This window comes from Moschus berezovskii, chromosome 18 (genome assembly GCF_049115385.1).
Source record: "Moschus berezovskii isolate FMDL1 chromosome 18, NW_MosBer_1.0, whole genome shotgun sequence".
Classification (NCBI taxonomy): Eukaryota; Metazoa; Chordata; class Mammalia; order Artiodactyla; family Moschidae; genus Moschus; species Moschus berezovskii.
Window position 1 is genome coordinate 3,315,904 of NC_142477.1, and position 17,715 is coordinate 3,333,618.

The 17,715-nt window shown below is 50.3% G+C and overlaps 1 protein-coding gene across 5 annotated transcripts in view; it reads left to right on the plus strand.

Annotated features, from left to right (window-relative positions):
* The window catches only part of LOC129538011 (liprin-alpha-1-like), a 79,777-nt gene that overhangs the window by 44,114 nt on the left and 17,948 nt on the right, over positions 1-17,715 (plus strand). For 3 of the 5 annotated variants that reach the window (XM_088827594.1, XM_088827596.1, XM_088827595.1), the window contains one exon: positions 17,282-17,383. In XM_088827594.1, coding sequence (XP_088683720.1) covers positions 17,282-17,383 — 102 coding nt within the window. The remainder of the gene's footprint in view (positions 1-17,281; positions 17,384-17,715) is intronic. The other 2 variants (XM_088827597.1, XM_088827599.1) reach the window with 1 other exon arrangement.

Here is a 17,715-nt window from a genome sequence, read left to right on the forward strand (position 1 = left end):
GAAGGTAAGCTGGATCCCTACCTCAAAACACACCACCAAACCAAATAGACACATACCAAACACCAACAATTGAAGGAAAAACTTCTACAAAATTTCGAACCATCTTTGATGAGGGAATATCTTTTCTTTAAATTGAAGTCTTGTTGATTTACAATGATTTGTTTGTGTAAGGTGTACAGCAAAGTGATTCAGCGATTCAGCCTCTCATGTGCTTCCCTTTGGGAAGCCCCTGGGCCATGCCCTCTACTCAGAACAGCTAAGAATCCTGATAGGCAAAGCAGCATGTGGCGGTGCTCGTGGGGGTTTTAAGACCGAATAAATTATTCTAACACGATACAAGAAATGAGATGGCTGGATGGCATCACCGACTCGATGGATATGAGTTTGAGTGAACTCCGGGAGTTGGTGATGGACAGGGAGGCCCCTGGCGTGCTGTGATTCATGGGGTCGCAAAGAGTCAGAGATGACTGAGCGACTGAACTGAACTGAACTGATACAAGAAACAAGCCCAGAGGTTAAGAGAGGATCTCCAAGCCTTCCTTCGAACAGGAGGTCTTGCTCCCTTGAATGTGGGTGCGTGAAACAACACTTGGGAAGGGAAGAGGTGTCTCATGAATATCTTTCCTGCAGAGAACGCAGCAGTGTGTAGAGAAGATGCACAGTCACATCCCAGGACACTGAGCACACGGACACAGTGACTGGAATCTCAGCCCTGCGCCGGGTGCAGCGCACTCTCTCCACCCCAGACACAGGCTGAGCGGCTGGCACGCGTCCGGGAGAGTGTGGATACATGATCTGGACCTGGCCAATCGGTGTGTTCCATCCTCCCTGGCCACCGTGATTGGCTCAGGGCTGGGGCGGTGACCAATCAGGGCCCAGGGCCGGGCCTCACGCTGGAATCAAGGGAAGAGGCGCTCTGGTTGGCCGGAAGGGGTGGGGCCAGGAGAGGTCAGGCTACAGCAGTGGGAGGGGCGTGAAGGAAGCCTGCGGCGGTTGGCAGCTTTCCCGCGCCCGTCAGGGCAGAGCCGCCGGCAGGAGAAGGAGGCCGCTGCTGGGCCCCGGGTTGAGAGCGCCGTTTCCTGCTGTGGTCCCCGAGCTCCACCTGAGACCGGAGGGAAGCCGTCTGCCCGTGAGTCCTCTCCCGCTTGTCTGTCAGCTTGTTTGAACCACGCTGGGTTTTCTGTCAGTGGAGACCGTGGAAATGCACCTGTGTGGGTTTTGGCTGGCTTCAGGGAAGAAATGCCAGATGACGCTGGGAGACTCCAGTTTAATCTGGATTCAGGTCCTATCTCTTGAAAGTGACGTGAAAGTCCCTCAGTCGTGTCCGACTCTTGGCGACCCCATGGGCTGTACAGTCCATGGTCCTCCAGGCCAGAATACTGGAGCGGGTAGCCTTTCCCTTCTCCAGGGCATCTTCCCAGGCCAGGGATTGAACCCAGGTTAGCTGAGCCACAAGAGAAGTGCAAGAATACTGGAGTGGGTAGCCGGTCCCTTCTGTAGCGGATCAGCATTCCCGACCCAGGAATCAAACTGGGGTCTCCTGCATGGCAGGAGGATTCTTTACCAGCTGAACTATCAGGGAAGCCCAGTATCTCTTAAGGCCAGCTATTAATTGTAGGATTATCCTAATTAGTCTTCATGGGATTAAGGTAGCAACCTGCTAAGGTAGCAATCGATGTCCTTTTTCTAGAGGACAAAACTGGAGCTCAAAGAAGGGGGTGACACAGCTACAGCAAGGAAGTGTGTACCTAAACAAAAGCCCCAGATCGTGCTGTTGGAACTCAGGGAAGCCATATGGTGTGGCTTGTCCATGTGACAGGGGCTAAGGCACCCGGCCCACACTGGATACTGTGGGGACCTGACTTGATGACTGCCTTCTGGCAGTTCTGAGACTCACAAAAGCAATGTGCACTGAAGAGAGGAGGGACACGTCCCTCCATCCACCCCACCACACCCTCCGGGTACTCCCACACCCTGCCCCCTTTTTCTTGCTTTGTGAGGGAATAAGAGTCATGCTCATGTGACCACATTGGCTGTCCACTGTTCACGAGCTACCAGCTGGAGCTGCTACAGGAGAGGCCAAGAGCCTTTGCCCCTGAGTACCTCTCTTTCCTTTGCACCGTGGGGGCCCTCCTCCTCACCTGCACACCGGAGGCCTTTTCTGAGACATTCAGGGACCCTCCTTTAGTTTGCAACAGGTTGCATCCATCGCTGTCCTTTGAAACTCAGCTCATGAGCTCCGTTGTCTGCATCGCGGCCCACCTTGCTGCCAGGGGAGGGATAGAGTGACAATGAATCCAAAGATCAGACCTGACAGGCGGGAATCTGTGTATAAAGGACCTGATTAATCGCACTGTAGAGGCTGTAGTAGGCTCCAGGGATCTGTAACCAGGGCTTGGGCCAAAGTGACTCCACAGCTGTTTTAATGCCTGGGGAGCGTTCTGGCTATAGTGGGGATGGGGTGAGTCTCCTGAGGTTCTGAAGGCCCACTGTGTGCAGGTTCATGGCGCACAGAGAAGAGAAGGCGGAGTCCTTCCCTGCAGGTGGTCACAGCTCATGGGTGAGCCAGACAGGCAGGCAGGACAAGGTAGCACCTGAGCTGCCTTCATGAGTGAATGGTGTGGGGCAAAGGAAGAGAACCAGGTCTGTTCCCTTATGTGGTGCCCAAGGCGGGTTGTCACCAGACTAAACACTTCCTATGGTGACAACCATCACTGCTGCCTGCAAAGGGTTTATATTGGTGTGCGTCTTCATCTGAGTGGTCAGGCCGTCTCTAAACTACACTGGCCATGGGCATTGCCTGTCTTTGGAACTTGACATGTTTCGTCTCTTCCTTACTGAACATTCATTTCCAAGAGGGTTTTGGGGCCACAGGGATGTTGGATTTTTTTCTAGCTTTGTCTCGTGAGAAATGCTTTTCTGGTTGTTGGTGTGGTTTGTTTTTCCAGCTCTCTTTCTTGGCTTATCTTGTGAATTTGTTTCTGCCAGAGGAAGAGCTCAGAATTTGCCTTCTGGCTGAGATGTGACACTTACAACAGCAACGTCTACCTGGATATTATGACCACACTTGCCAAAAGGGCTTTGTTTTGCAGAAGACATCTTGAAAGTACCTACACTGTCCTTTCAGATGCCCAAAGGCTATTTGAAGTAAAATAAAATTAAAAAAACAAGAATTCTCAAGTTTAGTCTTATAGTATGTGGGGAGTCAGAAAAATCCCCTGCAGGAGGGAAACATTACCCACTCCAGTATTCTGGCCTAGAGAATTCCATGGAGTGTATAGTCCATGGGGTCGCAAGGAATCAGACAAAATCTGATGACTGAACAACAACAGCAGTGAAGCTTCACCATTTGTCAAACAGAGACAACAACAGTATTTACACGACTGTGTGCATGTTCAGTTGCTCATTCGTGTCCAGCTCTTTGCAGCCCTGTGAACTCTAGCCCCTAAGATCCTCTGTCCGTGGAATTTTTCAGGCAGGAATACTGAAATGGGTTGCCATTTCCTCCTCCAGGGGATCTTCCCAACCCAGGGAGCGAACCCAGGTCTCCTGCATCTGCTACATTGGCTGGCGGGTTCTTTTCTGCTGAACCACCTGGGAAAGAAGGCATTACATCACTGGGTTATCCAGAGTGATACCGCACACAATACTGGGTGCCCTGGGCCGGGAACCCAGTGGAGGGGGCAGTGGCGGGTCTGGACAAAACGTGCCCATAACTTTGTGTATAGGACGGATGGAGGCTGAGCCTGGCCTATTGGCTGTGACCACAGGTGACCCACTTGCCCCCTACCCTCTGCCAGGCACCGTGGGCCCAGAGGGACTCGGCTTAAAAATTGCTTGCCCAGCCACCCACAAGAGGGACCCTGGTTGTCAAATGAGGATCTGACACCTTGATCCAAAAGACGGCCCCCGAAGTCAGTTTCACACATGAGGGTCCAGGAGGGGTGTCATGTCAGAGACCCCTGGGACAGCAGACAGGATAGAAATGGTGGGGGAAGGTCCCGGAGGCAGGTGGCCCAGGCCTTCCTTCTGCAGGAGCACCTCATCCACCCACCCCCCACTCTTCTGTCCCTCCGATGGCGTTGGGGTCAGCGGCCAGGTTTTCTGGGAAATGGACAAGAGCAGCTTGTGGGCCAACATGTTTCCTTGTAACTGAAACCCATCAACATTTTTCAAGTCCAACCTCAAAGCCAGGGCATTATTTATGTCCACTCCGAGAAGGCCACACAGGAAAATCCCGGCTGTGTACTGGGGATGACGGAGGCCTGCACTGGCCTGATGTTGAACTTGACTCCGTCTTTGGCAGAATTGTTAAGGCCTCAGACACATGAACCTTACAAGGTCAATTTGCTTTCAAGCTGCCGTTCAGGGCTCGCCACCGCACCCCAGGGCTGGTGGGCTGTAGTTTCTCCTCGTTCCTCCCCGGAGCTGGTGTGGGCCACGGCGGCATCTGTTTCCTGTCTTTGTGGATGTTGTTTTTTGAAAAGAGAGCGAGGAGCTGCCTGCTGGAGGATGGTAGCCGCCTCCACACCAGACTCCAGGACCCACGGTCAGGCGGTGAGGGTACCTGAGCTCCCAGGGAGGCTCAGACCCTGCCTAGCCCCTCTGAGGCCACGTGTGCGGGTCCAGACCCAGACTGACCACTTCCTGGGGGCTCAGCAGCCTCAGGCACATGGCTTCCACACTGGGAACCTCAGTTTTTCCATCTGTAGAATGGAGGTGATGGCACGTCCTCCCTGCCAGGGGACATGGGACAGGGGAGAGGGACGTGTTTCTTGCAGTTTCCAGCTGAGGCCTTGTGGGCATGAGCTGGTGTCCAAGACGGTTCCCCGACTTGGCTAAGTGTGGTGATGAGCATGGAGTTGGGGGCGGGGGCCCGTCCTCATAGCCTGGACAGTGGGGTGAGGGTTCTAGACTTTGAGGCACCTCAAGTCTAATTTTGACAACTCCGCATGTAAGGACAGTGCAGCAGCAGGTGTTCTCGGGGACTTTCAGCCTGGACACAAACCCCCATCCCGACCCGGCTTGTGGTGTAGGGTCAGGTCCCTTTACCGAGAGAAGGAACAGAGGCTCTGAGAGGTGGGGCAAGGAGACCAAGGCCACTGGGCCCGGCAGGGGCAGAACCAGCACTTGAAATTGGATGCTGCACCCTCGTGTCAGTCTCTTTGCCCTGAACCATGAGAACTGGACTATAGAGCAGGCTGAGCGCCAAAGAATTGATACTTTTGAACTGTGGTGTTGGAGAAGACTCTTGAAAGTCCCTTGGACTGCAAGGACATCAAACCAGTCCATCCTAAAGGAAATCAACCCTGAAAATTATTCATTGGAAGGAATGATGCCGAAGCTTAAGCTCCAGTACTTTGACCAACTGATGTGAAGAGCTGACTCATTGGAAAAGACCCTGATTCTGGGAAAGATTGAGGGCAGGAGGAGAAGGGGCCATCAGAGGAAGAGATGGTTGGATGGCATCACTGACTCCATGGGCATGAGTTTGAGTAAGCTCTGGGAGATGGTGAAGGACAGGGAAGCCTGGTGTGCTGCAGTCCATGGGGTCTCAAAGAGTCGGACGTGGCTTAGTGACTAAACAACAACAAAACGTGGTCTTCAGCTCCCTTCTCACTCGTACCCCCAGGCTTAGTGCCTATGCCATGAGCCTGTCCTACAATGAGGTGTCAGGGGCCATTGTCTAGTCCCGAAGCTATTCATATCTCTATTCATAATTCCACCATTACACATGCATTTCTTTGCCCGTAAAGCTTTTATGTCTCTTGAGTCTTAAGTGCTGAGGCTTTTATACACCCCACCTGGTTTCCTCTGGGCCTCTCTTGGTTTTGTGGAAGTGTACTTGTTATAAACAGGAGAAGGAAATGGCAACGTTATAAAGTGAATTCTAGACATGTTTAAAGAGTCTTGTCTTTAAAGTTCCCCAAGGTCGGCTCTGCCCAGGTCCCAGGTATTTGGGCTGAAATCTGTGCCCCTCGGGTTGCGGTTCTGACGTCCTCCCATGTCTCTTGGCCGGTAGTTCTGTTTCATGGGGAATTCTGCCGGCAGGGTGTTAACCCTTTGGTACATGAATCAGGCCACTGTGGGAGTATTTACACTGCGGAAATTGGCAAATGATGCAGCTACAGTTCAGGGTTGGTTTTTCTTCCTGGAGAGCAGGGGTTTGGGCAAGGGGATGCATACGTTATCAGCATGCCCCTGCTCTGTGCCCACGTGTCTCCCTTTCCAGAAGAGGTCAAGTGTCTTCAAACGTGTCTGTTGTATTTTTGCTTCTCGTTATGACACTTTTTAATTTCTGCATGTTCTGTTTGGTTCTTTCGCAAGTTGGCTGTGTCATTTTCTTTAATGGTTTCCTGTCTTTGCAGGACCTTTCTATCTTGAGGTTTATTTCTCTAAGCGAGGTGAGCTTAGCTGATTTCTTAGATTTATTATCCATCTAATCGTCTCAGAAGTGAAGTCGCTCCCAAAGCTGAGGGGGTCACTTCTGCTGGTTCTCCTCCGGCTGGCTTTCATCCTGATGGGCCTGGCGCTCTTCCCCACTGGCCACCACCCTTCCATAACCCACGGAGCAGTTCCCAAGCCTGGGAAGAAAGTGCCCTTATCCAGAAAGACTTGGCACTTGCATTCTCCACTCATCTGAGGCGTCATGGATAGGATCCCCTTGAACCAAGGTCACAGGCTGATGTGCCTGCACCCACTGGGGTCTTCACCTGCTTCTTCCCCTGGTCGGCACCAGCACCACCTTCCTTGTAATTCCCGTGGTTGGAGGAGGGAGGCCCTTTCTGGGTCACCTGAAAGTGTCGTCTTCTGGGAGTCTGGCTCCATGGGGAGGGAGGGGTCTTCTGTTAGATCCCTCATCTTGGGCAGTTGCTCCTCTGGGTCTTCTCAGGTATTCAGCAACTTTAAGGCGTGACACTTTTTTTTTTTTTTTAAATAATTGTTTACCATGAGAGGGTGGATCTGAGTAACCTACCCACCTATCATCAAAGCAGGCCTGTGAATGAATACATGTCTTTTATTCCTTCAACAAGCCAGGCCTTGGGAGCCAGACCCTATGCTAAGAGCTGAGGGGTAAATCCGCCCCAGCCAGTCCTGCAGCTCCAGTTAACTCAGAGACCACGTTCTGGGTCCGGGCTCACTGGAGACAGTCGAGGGTACCATGTCCAGGTTGTGTAGAAGGCATGCTTAGGCCAGCACCCATGTGACCGTGCCTGAGTGACCACAGCCCCTCCTCCAGGGTGGTGCAGATGTGGTCAGCAGGAACCATGGTGCAGAAATGCCTCCCTGCAGATACTTGCCCAGGGACTGAGCCCTTTCTTGTCCCCTCCAGGAGCTGTCCAGGTGGCAGGCGGGCGTGAGCAAGCCAGGGTCGGCCCCCTGTGGCAGTCAAGCCTGCCTCCTCATCCAAGAGTATTAAAGTGAACCCGAGGATGCTGCCAGAAGTCAAGGAAGGACTGCGGGAACATCCTCTGCCAGCACACAGTAGGAGCTCAGCAGGACTGTCCCCCACCCCCCACCCCACCCCGGATCACTCAGCAAATATCATAAAGCCACGCTCCCATGAGATGACACGTTCAAGTGACCCAGAAATGGCCCCTGTCTTCCCAATTCGGGAACTAGAAGGAGGCTGGTCCTGGCGCCAATCAGGGGATGGGGCCCAGCCCGTGCCAGATGCTCTTCCTCCCAGGAGGCACGTCTGTCACCTAAGCAGACAGACCCAGCCTGGAACAGGCCTGCCAACTCACATGCATGCGGGACCCTGGTGCCAACAGGAAGAGCAGGCAGGCCCCAGGCCTGCCAAGAATGCAGCCAGTCATTAGGGACTGACCAGGCATCACGTGCCTTGAACACATTCGAGGAGAACACGATCCCTCCCACAGAGCAGCCCTGGCATCAGAGGCTCTCCGAGAGGTGGTGTTATCCTTGGAGCTGAGGAAGCCGAGGGCACAGAGAAGGGGAGGTTGACCAGGCCCGTGTGGTGGTCAGAAGTCCGGCCCAGGCTTCCCACCGGGGCTCCAGGGCTTCCTGGCCTGGCGGTGCTCAGGAGGCGTCCTGTGTGTCCCTGCCGTGTACACACGCTCCCCGCAGCTCCTGCTGGACCATGAGCCGAGGAGGGGTACACACAGGATGCCATGGAGGCGCCCCCACCACCCTCGGGTCTGAGCACTTGGCACCCCCTAATTCCCTGATGGCAGTGACGGGGCCCTCTGGGGTGGGCAGCAGCCGTGGGCTCAGGGTGGGCTGGGGAGGTGTGCTGCCTGGGAGCCCTCTGGGGGCAGCTAGGGACCCCATTTCGGCCTCGCTGAGGCCAACCTTCCAACAAGCTCAGAGGCTGCCCCTCAGCGGAGACGGGTGACTGTGATGCACAACATGCAGGCTCAGGCAGCCGTGCGGACGCAGAGGGGCCCTTGGCATCCTCGACCGCCAAGAGTCCCCCACAGGGATGGTGTTGCTTGTTCTGTGATTCCCTTTTTCCTTCGAAAAGGAAAGTGTCAGGAGTGACTGTGGTGGGGTTCCTGTGAGTTGAGCCGGAGCGGAGGTTTAACCCCGTCCAGTCTGAGCTGGGCGAGCCTCCTCCTCCACTACCCCACCTTGGATGGCTCAGTCCTGGTCACTCTTCTGGGCCTTCTTGGCTCTTGAGCAGCTTTAAGGTGTGGCATTCGTTTTCTTACTTCTTGTCTTTGTCCAGCCTTTGGTGGCAGTCCATTGCAAGGGCCCTGACCCTGCCGCCTCCCCGAGCCCCTTGGCCCTCCCCACGCCCACGCCAAGCCTCGAGGCCCCTGTGGTTCTGTGTCCTCCAGACTCCCCACCCACAGGGCCAGTCCAGACAGAAGCCACCGTCTGGGGTGTCCGACTGGGGGAGGGGACCTGCATCTCTCGGTTTCTTCCCGCCAGGATCAGGCTGTTGTCAGGCTGGGTGCCAGCGTTTAAAACATCCCATGTGTGTAAGAACGAGGATATCCCATTTGTCCAGTGAGTCCCACGACCCTTTCCTGATCTGGCCAGATGTTTTTCTTGAAGGGACCCTGTCGCTCATGTAAACAGCAGAGCGTGTTTTCCCAGGGATGCCAGCCCAGGCACTGCTTCTTGACCACCGTCGAGAGAAATCTCCACGGACTCGGAGGGATATATTTTGGGTCTTTGCGTGCGGCTGAGCAGAGCACACAGAAATAAACCTGGGCTGCAACAGGAAAGATGGAGTTGGCCATACGGGGCCATCCACGGTCACTCCCAGTGCCCCATGTGGTCAACCCCTCGCCCGGGAGCCCCCAGGCTAGAGGCATTGCTGCCTCTTGGGTCTGGGTGCCCCAGGGCTCCTGGGGTAGGAGAAGCAGCTTCCAGCTTCTTTGCAAAGAGAGTCTGTGCAGGGGTGGTCTTAGGGGCCTCAAGGTCGTGGAGAGGCGGCATAGCCCCAGTCATGGGGTTGGGCGGGGCTGCTGAGAGCACCAAGAACTCCCCACAACTGTGAAGATAGTCACGTGTGGCAAAGATTTGCAGAGGAGCAAAAGGTGGGCTCAGAGAGGCTGAGTCACTCGCCAGAGACAACACAGCAGCAGACCAGGACTCCGACCCAGGTCGCTGAAACCACGGCTCCCTCCTGTGCCCATCCGACCGGCCCCTTGAGGGCAGCAGGAAGATCTGGGCTCCCCTGGCCTGAGCCCCCGTGCCTGCCTCCTCTCATCCGTGCGGGGATGTGTCCATTCCCAAACCATGCGCTGTGTCCCCCACCCCTGGGTCATCATGTCAGGCTCCAGGCCCCCTGCAGGTGAGCCCCACGCCCACCAGCACACCTCTGAGCCTTGCCCATCTGGTCCCTGTGCCCGAGTGTCCTGATCCTAAGTGTGTTCTTGAGGCAGCCCAGGACTGGAGCCCTGCTTCTTTGAAGCTCCCTGCACCAAGCCCAGTGAGGCTCTGCCTTGTGGCTTCATGACAAGTGTAGTGGGCTAAGTGGTGGCCCCAAAAGCCATCCATCCTTCTGCAGCCTGCCAAGGTGACCTTATTCTGATGAAAAGTCTTGGCAGATGGAAGTAAGTTCCTGACCGCTGCACCAGATGACCCGGGAGGCATGTGGACCCTGAATCCAGTGACGGGTGTCCTTGGAAGAGAAGAGGGCATGATCTGAGGCACAGAGTCACCCAGGGGAGAAGGTTTATGCAGATGGACACAGAGGTTGGGGTGATGTGGCCACAAGCCCAGGGAAGCCTGGGGTCTCCCAAGGGCTGGACAAGGCCAGAGGGACCCTCCCCTGGAGCCTCTGGAGGGAGCTCAGTCCTGCCCACACCTTGATCACAGGTTTCTGACTCCAGAACTGAGGGAGAATGAATTTGTGTTAAAGTTGTCCAGTCTGTGGTCAGTGGCTGCAGCTGTCCCTGGACACTGAGAGTGAACTTGCCAGCTCCAAGGTGAGAACAGTGGCAGGACCCACCCCCCACCCGCTGACACACAGTTTTGTCATGAGGTTAAATGAGTCAATATGCACTGCTGCCTGAATCAGGGACTGACACTTGGATCTCAGCCCCCTTCACCTCCCCTTCATCATCCCTGGCATTGTTGGGGCCCTCATCCACTCGTTCAGTGGACATGCGGTGCTCCTGCCCAGCCCCGATGTGGACAGCGAGGCCAGCGAGCTGGGAAGCTCCGCGCAGGACTCACCCTGCCTGCTGAAGCCGCACGGACATGGTCTGTGCAGTGACATGGAGGCCCGGGAGAGGCTGGATCCTCCGGTCGTGGGAGGCACGGGGGCCTCAGCATCAGAGGTGGAGGGGTGAGCTGGGTTCATCCAGGGGGATGCAGCCCTTCACTCAAAGTGGGGGAAGAACCCCACGTGGCACCCAGTGTCCAGGGGCCTCCCCTTGCCCTGGTGGGTGATGGGCACAGCCATGGATGACCACCGGAAGTCTGCATCTCACTAGGGGCCGAGGCTGGTGCTGAGTGAATCCTCAGTGAGGTTTTCTTCTTAAAAACCATCCTAAGTGACTTCGGCTCCATTGTTTTTTGCTAAAAACCTACAATGATCCCAAGAACTTTGTACACTCCAAGGGTGGTGACAGGACGTGGAGCCCAGCACAGACCCAAGTCAGCCCTACCCTGCGTCCCATGGGCCGGCCACACCATCCCCCTTCTGTGATCTGGCTTTCTTCTGCCAGGACTCCCAGAATGGTGGAAATGCACGTGTGGCCTCAAGCTGAGGGGCCCAGCATGGGATCCAAGCCCCTGGGGGTTCCCTTGGGAAGTCTGGTGGACCATAGTCGCCACTGCTGTCGGGCAGCTCTGTCTCGGGGAATGTCGTTTCTTTGCTTTCTGTTGTGATGGGGCACCCCAGTTATCTCGGGGCAATTGGGAGGTCTGCTGGGGTTACATGCTCCTGCCGTAGATAGGGAAACATTATCGCTGCATTGACGCTGCTCACTCGATACTGGGAATCTGTTCAACAGAAATGGCAAGGGGAACAGAGAAAAACAGAAACAGAAAAATGGAGAGTTGGCTGGGTTGCTTCAGGACTTACCTGTGATTAAGAGTGTGTGCAGCCTGCCCGTGAACCCGGGTTCCCACGCCTTCCAGCTACCAGGTGTCAGGCGCTGATTTTAGACCCCCAGCTTCACTAAGGAGTCATTGACAGATACAGTTTGTGTGTATTTCAAGTCTACATTGTGATTGTGATGACTTGATGTCCATAGATGTCGTGGAATGATTGCCCAACACTCGCATCGCCTCACACGGTTAACTCTGTGTGTGTGTGTTTTATGCTGTTCTTATAATCCATGAACACAATATAGATAGCTCTCCATTTTTTTTAGATCTTCTTTAATTTATCTTAGAAGTCTATAGTTTGCTGTAAGTCTTGCACTTGTTTAATTAGATATCTTGATATTTCAGTGCCATTATAAATTCCTAATAGAGATAGAATTGACTTTTCTATATTCACTTGCTAAATCCATTAATTTCAAATCATTCTAATTGTATTTTCTTATGTATACACAATTATGTCTGCAAATAAGTGCTTTTTCCCCCTTCGCAACTGTGATAACCCTTTTCTTTTTCTTACCTTATTGTACGGACTAGGATCTCCAGTACCGAGTACAATGGTGAACAGAAATACTGAGAATAAGTATCCTTGTCTCTTTCCCATTATCAGAGGAAAACCTTTCAACCTTTCAGTATTTCACCATCCCATATGATATTAGCTTTTTTATGGATATTTTTATCAAAATATGTAAATTCTTCTCTGTTAGTTTACTAAGAGTTTTTTCTTAGTCATGCACTAAAATTATTACATTAAGTTTTCTTAAGTTTATTTTCTGTAGATTTTGAAACAGGTGATTTTTCTTTTATGTGGTGACTTAACTTTTAAAAAATTTTGTGATTCTAAAACAACACCAACCTAATCTTGATGTATTCTCCTTCTGTTGGATTTTATTTGTTAGTGTTTTATTTAGGATTATTTCATCTATATCCAGAGTCTGTAATGTTACTTTCTTGTACTTCTTCCTTGTTGGTTTTAGTATCAAGGTTATGCTAGTCTTATAAAACAGGGTTGGAGAGTGTTCCTTGTTTATCCCCAGAGTTCCTGTGAGATTACTGTTTCCTTCCCTCGATTTTTGGAAGAATTTATTGGCAAAACCAGTTGGTTTCATTGTGGGGAGGCTTTTAATTTCAGATGTAATGTTTTTCATGCAAATAAAAATTTCTGATTTTGTATGTCTTCTTGGGTCTAGTTGTGTAAAGCCTTTCCCCGCTGCTAGGAATTTATTGAGGCCAGCAGACTCTCCAATTAGTAAGTGAACTGTGGTTCATCATATCTTTTTATCTGCAAGATGTGTTGTCTCCCCTTAGAAAAATCCTTGATACTGGTGATTTGTGCTTTGTCTGTTTTTCTTAATCAGTCTCTCTAGGGGTTTATCAGTTTTGGCAGTCCTTTCAAAGAGCCCACTTTTGGCTTTGTTTTGAAAAAATTCCATATTGCTTTCGGTTTCCTTATTTTCTTCTCCTTTTTTCCCCATCTGCCTTGTGTTTTGTTTGCTTTGCTTTTTTTCTGGTTTCTGCAGCCCATGGGGTCGCTAAGGGTCGGACACGACTGAGCGACTTCATTTTGACTTTTCACTTCATGCATTGGAGAAGGAAATGGCAACCCACTCCAGTATTCTTTCCTGGAGAATACCAGGGACGGGGGAGCCTGGTGGGCTGCTGTCTATGGGGTCGCACAGAATCGGACACGACTGGAGTGACTTAGCAGCAGCAGCAGCAGGGATAGAGGCTTAATTGATTTTTAGCCTTCCTTCTTTCCCAGTATATGTGTGTAAGGCTTTAAGTTACCCTCTAAACACAGTTTGCTGCGTCCCACAAGTTTGAGTAAGCCAGATTTTTATGGAAAATTATTTTCTAATTTTCATTGTGTTTTTTAAAAATGATTATTCATGAAATTCTTCAAGCAGTATGTCATTTAACTTAATGTTTGGGGTTGTTTTTCTAGTGACCCTTGTTTGATTTCTAGCTTAGTTCCATGAAGAGCCCCGTCTTAGTCTTTTGGGGCTACTGTTATAAATACCATAGACTAGCTGAAAAACAACAGAAAGTTGTTTCTTATAGTACTGGAGGCTGGCAAGTCCCAAGAGCACCAGCGGGTGCCACGTCTGCTGAGGCCTGTCTCCTGGTTCCTAGACTGCCTGCTGCTTCTCCCTGTCCTAACAGCATGGGCGCCCGTTCCCTCCTGCCCTGAGCCCTCCCAGAGTGCCTGCCTCCTGGGCTCATCACCGCGTGCGGGGTGAAGTTTGAGGCACATAGACCGTCAGCCCACTGCAGCCCCTAAGTGTACCCCGCATTAGTTCAGTCCTTTGAAAGAGTTTGAGCTTTCCTAATGGCCCAATATATATTCATTTTGTGATATGTTCCTTGGGCCCTTGAAAATAATATGTATCAGTGAGAAAGCAATATTCCGTGTGTATCAGTTAGATCAGGTTTGTGACTCATGTAATTCGGATTCCGGTAGCCACGTTTTGTAAAGCAGAAGTAGGTGAAATTACTTGCAATGTATTTTATTTTAACACACCCAAAAATATTATCATTTCAGTGTGTAATCAACATGATAAAACCTAATGAAATATTTCACGTTCTTTTGTTCACGCTAAGTCTTTAAAATCCAGTGTGTGTTTCATGCTTGCAGCACATCTCATCGTAGAGCCAGTCGCAATTCAGGTACTTCATGGCTGCGGGTGACTACGTCCCAGGGAGCCCAGTTCCCTGAGAGATGTGTCTTTAACGTCTCCCACTGTGAGTATGAACTTGGCTGTTACTCCTTTTCTATTTCTGTCAGTTTTATGTATTGATATTTTGAGGTTATGTTATTCGGTACATTCAAATGTGGAATCCTCATGTTCTTGCTGGACTGAACTTGTATCAGTATGAGAAGCTCCTTTTTAAGGCTAGTGATGCTTCTTACTTTAGACACTATTTGACAGTGATATTGCCACATCAGTTTTCTGTCCTTGTTTGCCTGGGTATCTTTTACCTTCACCTGTCTAAAAGATCTTCCATCTTAACAGGAACCTCTGTGACTAGTGTATAGTTTTCATTGTCATCAATTGATCGTTTTTATCTTTTAATGAGAGTATTTGCTCTATTTATAATGTTGATATTTCAGTGCATAGATACCGTGTTACTGTTTGTTTTCTGTCTGTCTCACCTATTCTGTGTTCTTTTCTCTTGCTTCTTGTAGAAGTGTGAAGTCTTTTTCTAGTTCTGTACTCCTCTGTCAGGTTGTTGGGTGTCCATTCACAGATAGAGCGTGTGTTTTACATTCAAGTCTAACTTAGTACTTTTATTGCCTCCCTGACACGACTGTCTCCTCCTTGTCACTGTTATACTTTAAATTGTTAGATATATTTTTGGCGTTAACATCATGGTTTTGTAGAGTTAATGTTTACCCTCACAGTTACCTCATTGTTGGTCTTTACTTGTTTTTTATATTTCTGTCAGAGACTACTTTTCTTTTTCCCAAAGCACTGCCTGAATATTTTTTTAGTTCATGTCTGTGCATGATGAGTTGTCTCATTTCCATTTGCCCTAAAAGTCTTTATTTTGTTTTCACTTTGGAAGAGTGTTTCTGTGGGGTATAGAATTCCAGGTGGGTGGGTGGTTGTTTTTCAGCATTTTACAGATGCCCGTCCATTTTCTTCTGACTTCCTTGTTCTTGAAAAGTCAGCTCTCAGTGTTTCTGTGCCATTCAAAGCCACACCTTTTTTCCTCTGAGCTTGAACATTTTCTTCTTGCCTTAGGCACCAGCAGAGCTGCTGAAACCAATGTGTGGTTTTCATTTTTGAGTCAATGGTCTGATTCTTGAACCAACTCTTGCCACTGTCCCTGTCAGTCAGTTCAGTCACTCAGTGTCTGACCCATTGCGACCCCATGGACTGCAACATGCCAGGCTTCTTTGTCCATCACCAACTCCTGGAGCCTGCTCAAGCTCCTGTCCATCGAGTCGGTAATACCATCCAACCGTCTCATCCTCTGTCGTCCCCTTCTCCTCCTGCCTTCAGTCTTCCCCAGCATCAGGTTCTTTTCCAATGAGTCAGTTCTTCGCATCAGGAGGCCAAAGTATTGGAGCTTCAGCACCAGTCTTTCCAATGAATATTCAGGACTGATTTGCTTTAGAATTGACAGGTTGGATTTCCTTGCAGTCCACGGGGCTCTCAAGAGTCTTCTCCAACACCATAGTTCAGAAGCATTGATTCTTTGGCATTCAGCCTTCTTCATGGGCCAACTCTCACATCCATACGTGACTGCTGGCTTTGACCAAATGAACTAGTACTAAATGAGCTCCTACATAGCTTTGGCTAAATGAACCTTTGTCGGCAAAGTAATATCTCTGCTTTTTAATATGCTGTCTAGGTTTTTCATAGCTTTCCTTCCAAGGAGCAAACATCTTTTAATTTCACCATCTGCAGTAATTTTGGAGCCCAAGAAAATAAAATCTGTCACTGTTTCCATTGTTTCCCCATTTATTTGCCATGAAGTGATGGGGCCGTATGCCATGATCTTCATTTTTTGCATGTTGAGTTTTATGCCAGCTTTTTCACTCTCTTCTTTCACTTTCATTAAGAGACTCTTAAGTTTCAACCCCTGTAGGCATTTCTTATTCCCCTTTCTGTCTTTTCTCCACTATGAGGGTCCCCATTTATAGTTTTTAACAACGTAGTTTAACAATGGGCTCCTTTGATATATTCTATACTTTTTCCCCCACATATATATATATATATTTTTTTTTTTAACCGATCCATCCTTCAGTTCACTGATCCTCTCTTCAGCTACGTCCAATTTGATGTTAAGCCCAGAGACTGAGATCTTAAATTCAGTTCACTGTTATTGTAAAGTTCTAGAATCGCTTTTGATTCTCAGAAATTTTTCCTTTTTTCAAGTGTATTTTTGAACTGGTGACATTTGCATTTGATCCCTGTAGCACACACACACCTCTGATATGCTGATATACATTGATACCTCTGGGTCTGTTTCGGTTCTTTTTCTCTTGCTCGTATTTGTTGTTACACCCTTTTTTGCTTTTTTGGTTGCATGTTGGGCATTCTGTATGGAAAACCCTAGAGGTTCTGGTGATGCTGTCTTCTCCAGAGTTTCCTCTGACGCAGACCTCTAGTGGACACAGAGCTCTCTGTTCACTCAGGGTTTGAGTGACTTGAGGCTAGGGGGTCCTTGTAAGCTCAGTCTCAGCAGCCTTCCCCCACCGTCCCCCCCTGACCCCAGGGAGGAGCGCTCCAGCGTCTCTGTCTGATTTAACATTTTAACCAGTTTATTGAATGACTGTGTGACTTCACTAGAGTCAAGCTAACAGATGGCCTTGGGGTGCCATCAGCCTTTTTCCCAGAGGAACACTCCGAAGCCTGGTGGCCTTGTAGACTTTGCCTTTCTTCCTCACTCTCCCCAGTGGTTCTAGGTCACTTGTCTGTGTGTCGTTTAAGAATCTCTTCATCCACTTTGTTGTTAGGTTTATGTTTAGGAACGTTTCTCAGATGTCCCTGGGTCTTGAGAAGGCAGGCTTGGATTCTGGGTTCTCCCTTGCCGCGTGCCAGCCAGGTCGTGGTGGAGGCTGATGGCCGGTCTGAGTTGTGGTGGTCTGTGTGGTCTTGGGGTCAGCGGACCCCCTCTTCTCTGGGGGAGCAGGGAGATCCTTTGTGTGGAGCCTGGAGAGACTTGACAGGGTCAGTCTTCATTGTCTCGCTCTCTTTTTAACTTGTGTTTGCATTTAGTGACTCATTTAATTGTTTTCTAGAAGTTTCTGACTTCTACCAAGGAGGTAAATGTATATAGGAAGCAGCTCCTGGAAAGAGAAGAAGAACTCGCTGAGCTCAGAGCCGAAAGGAACAACACCAGGGTCAGTAGAGGGATTCTGACGTGTTGACATTTGCCCCACGGCAGTTACCTCTGGGCTCTGTGCTGCTGACTTTAAACTCTGTCTGATTTTCAAGTCATTTTTCACATCGTCCCACTGAGCAGACTGGGGTGGATCAGTTCGTGGTTCTCATACCTTGCTTCAAATTTATGATGAGAGCTAATGTAATTTTATTACATTTGAGGGGGAGTTCTCTTCACTTACATTTTTGTCCATGCTACACTTTGTGTGGGATCTTAGTTCCCCGACCAGGGATTAAAACCCATGACCCCTGCAGAAGTGTGGAGTCTTAACAACTGGGCCACCTGGGAAGT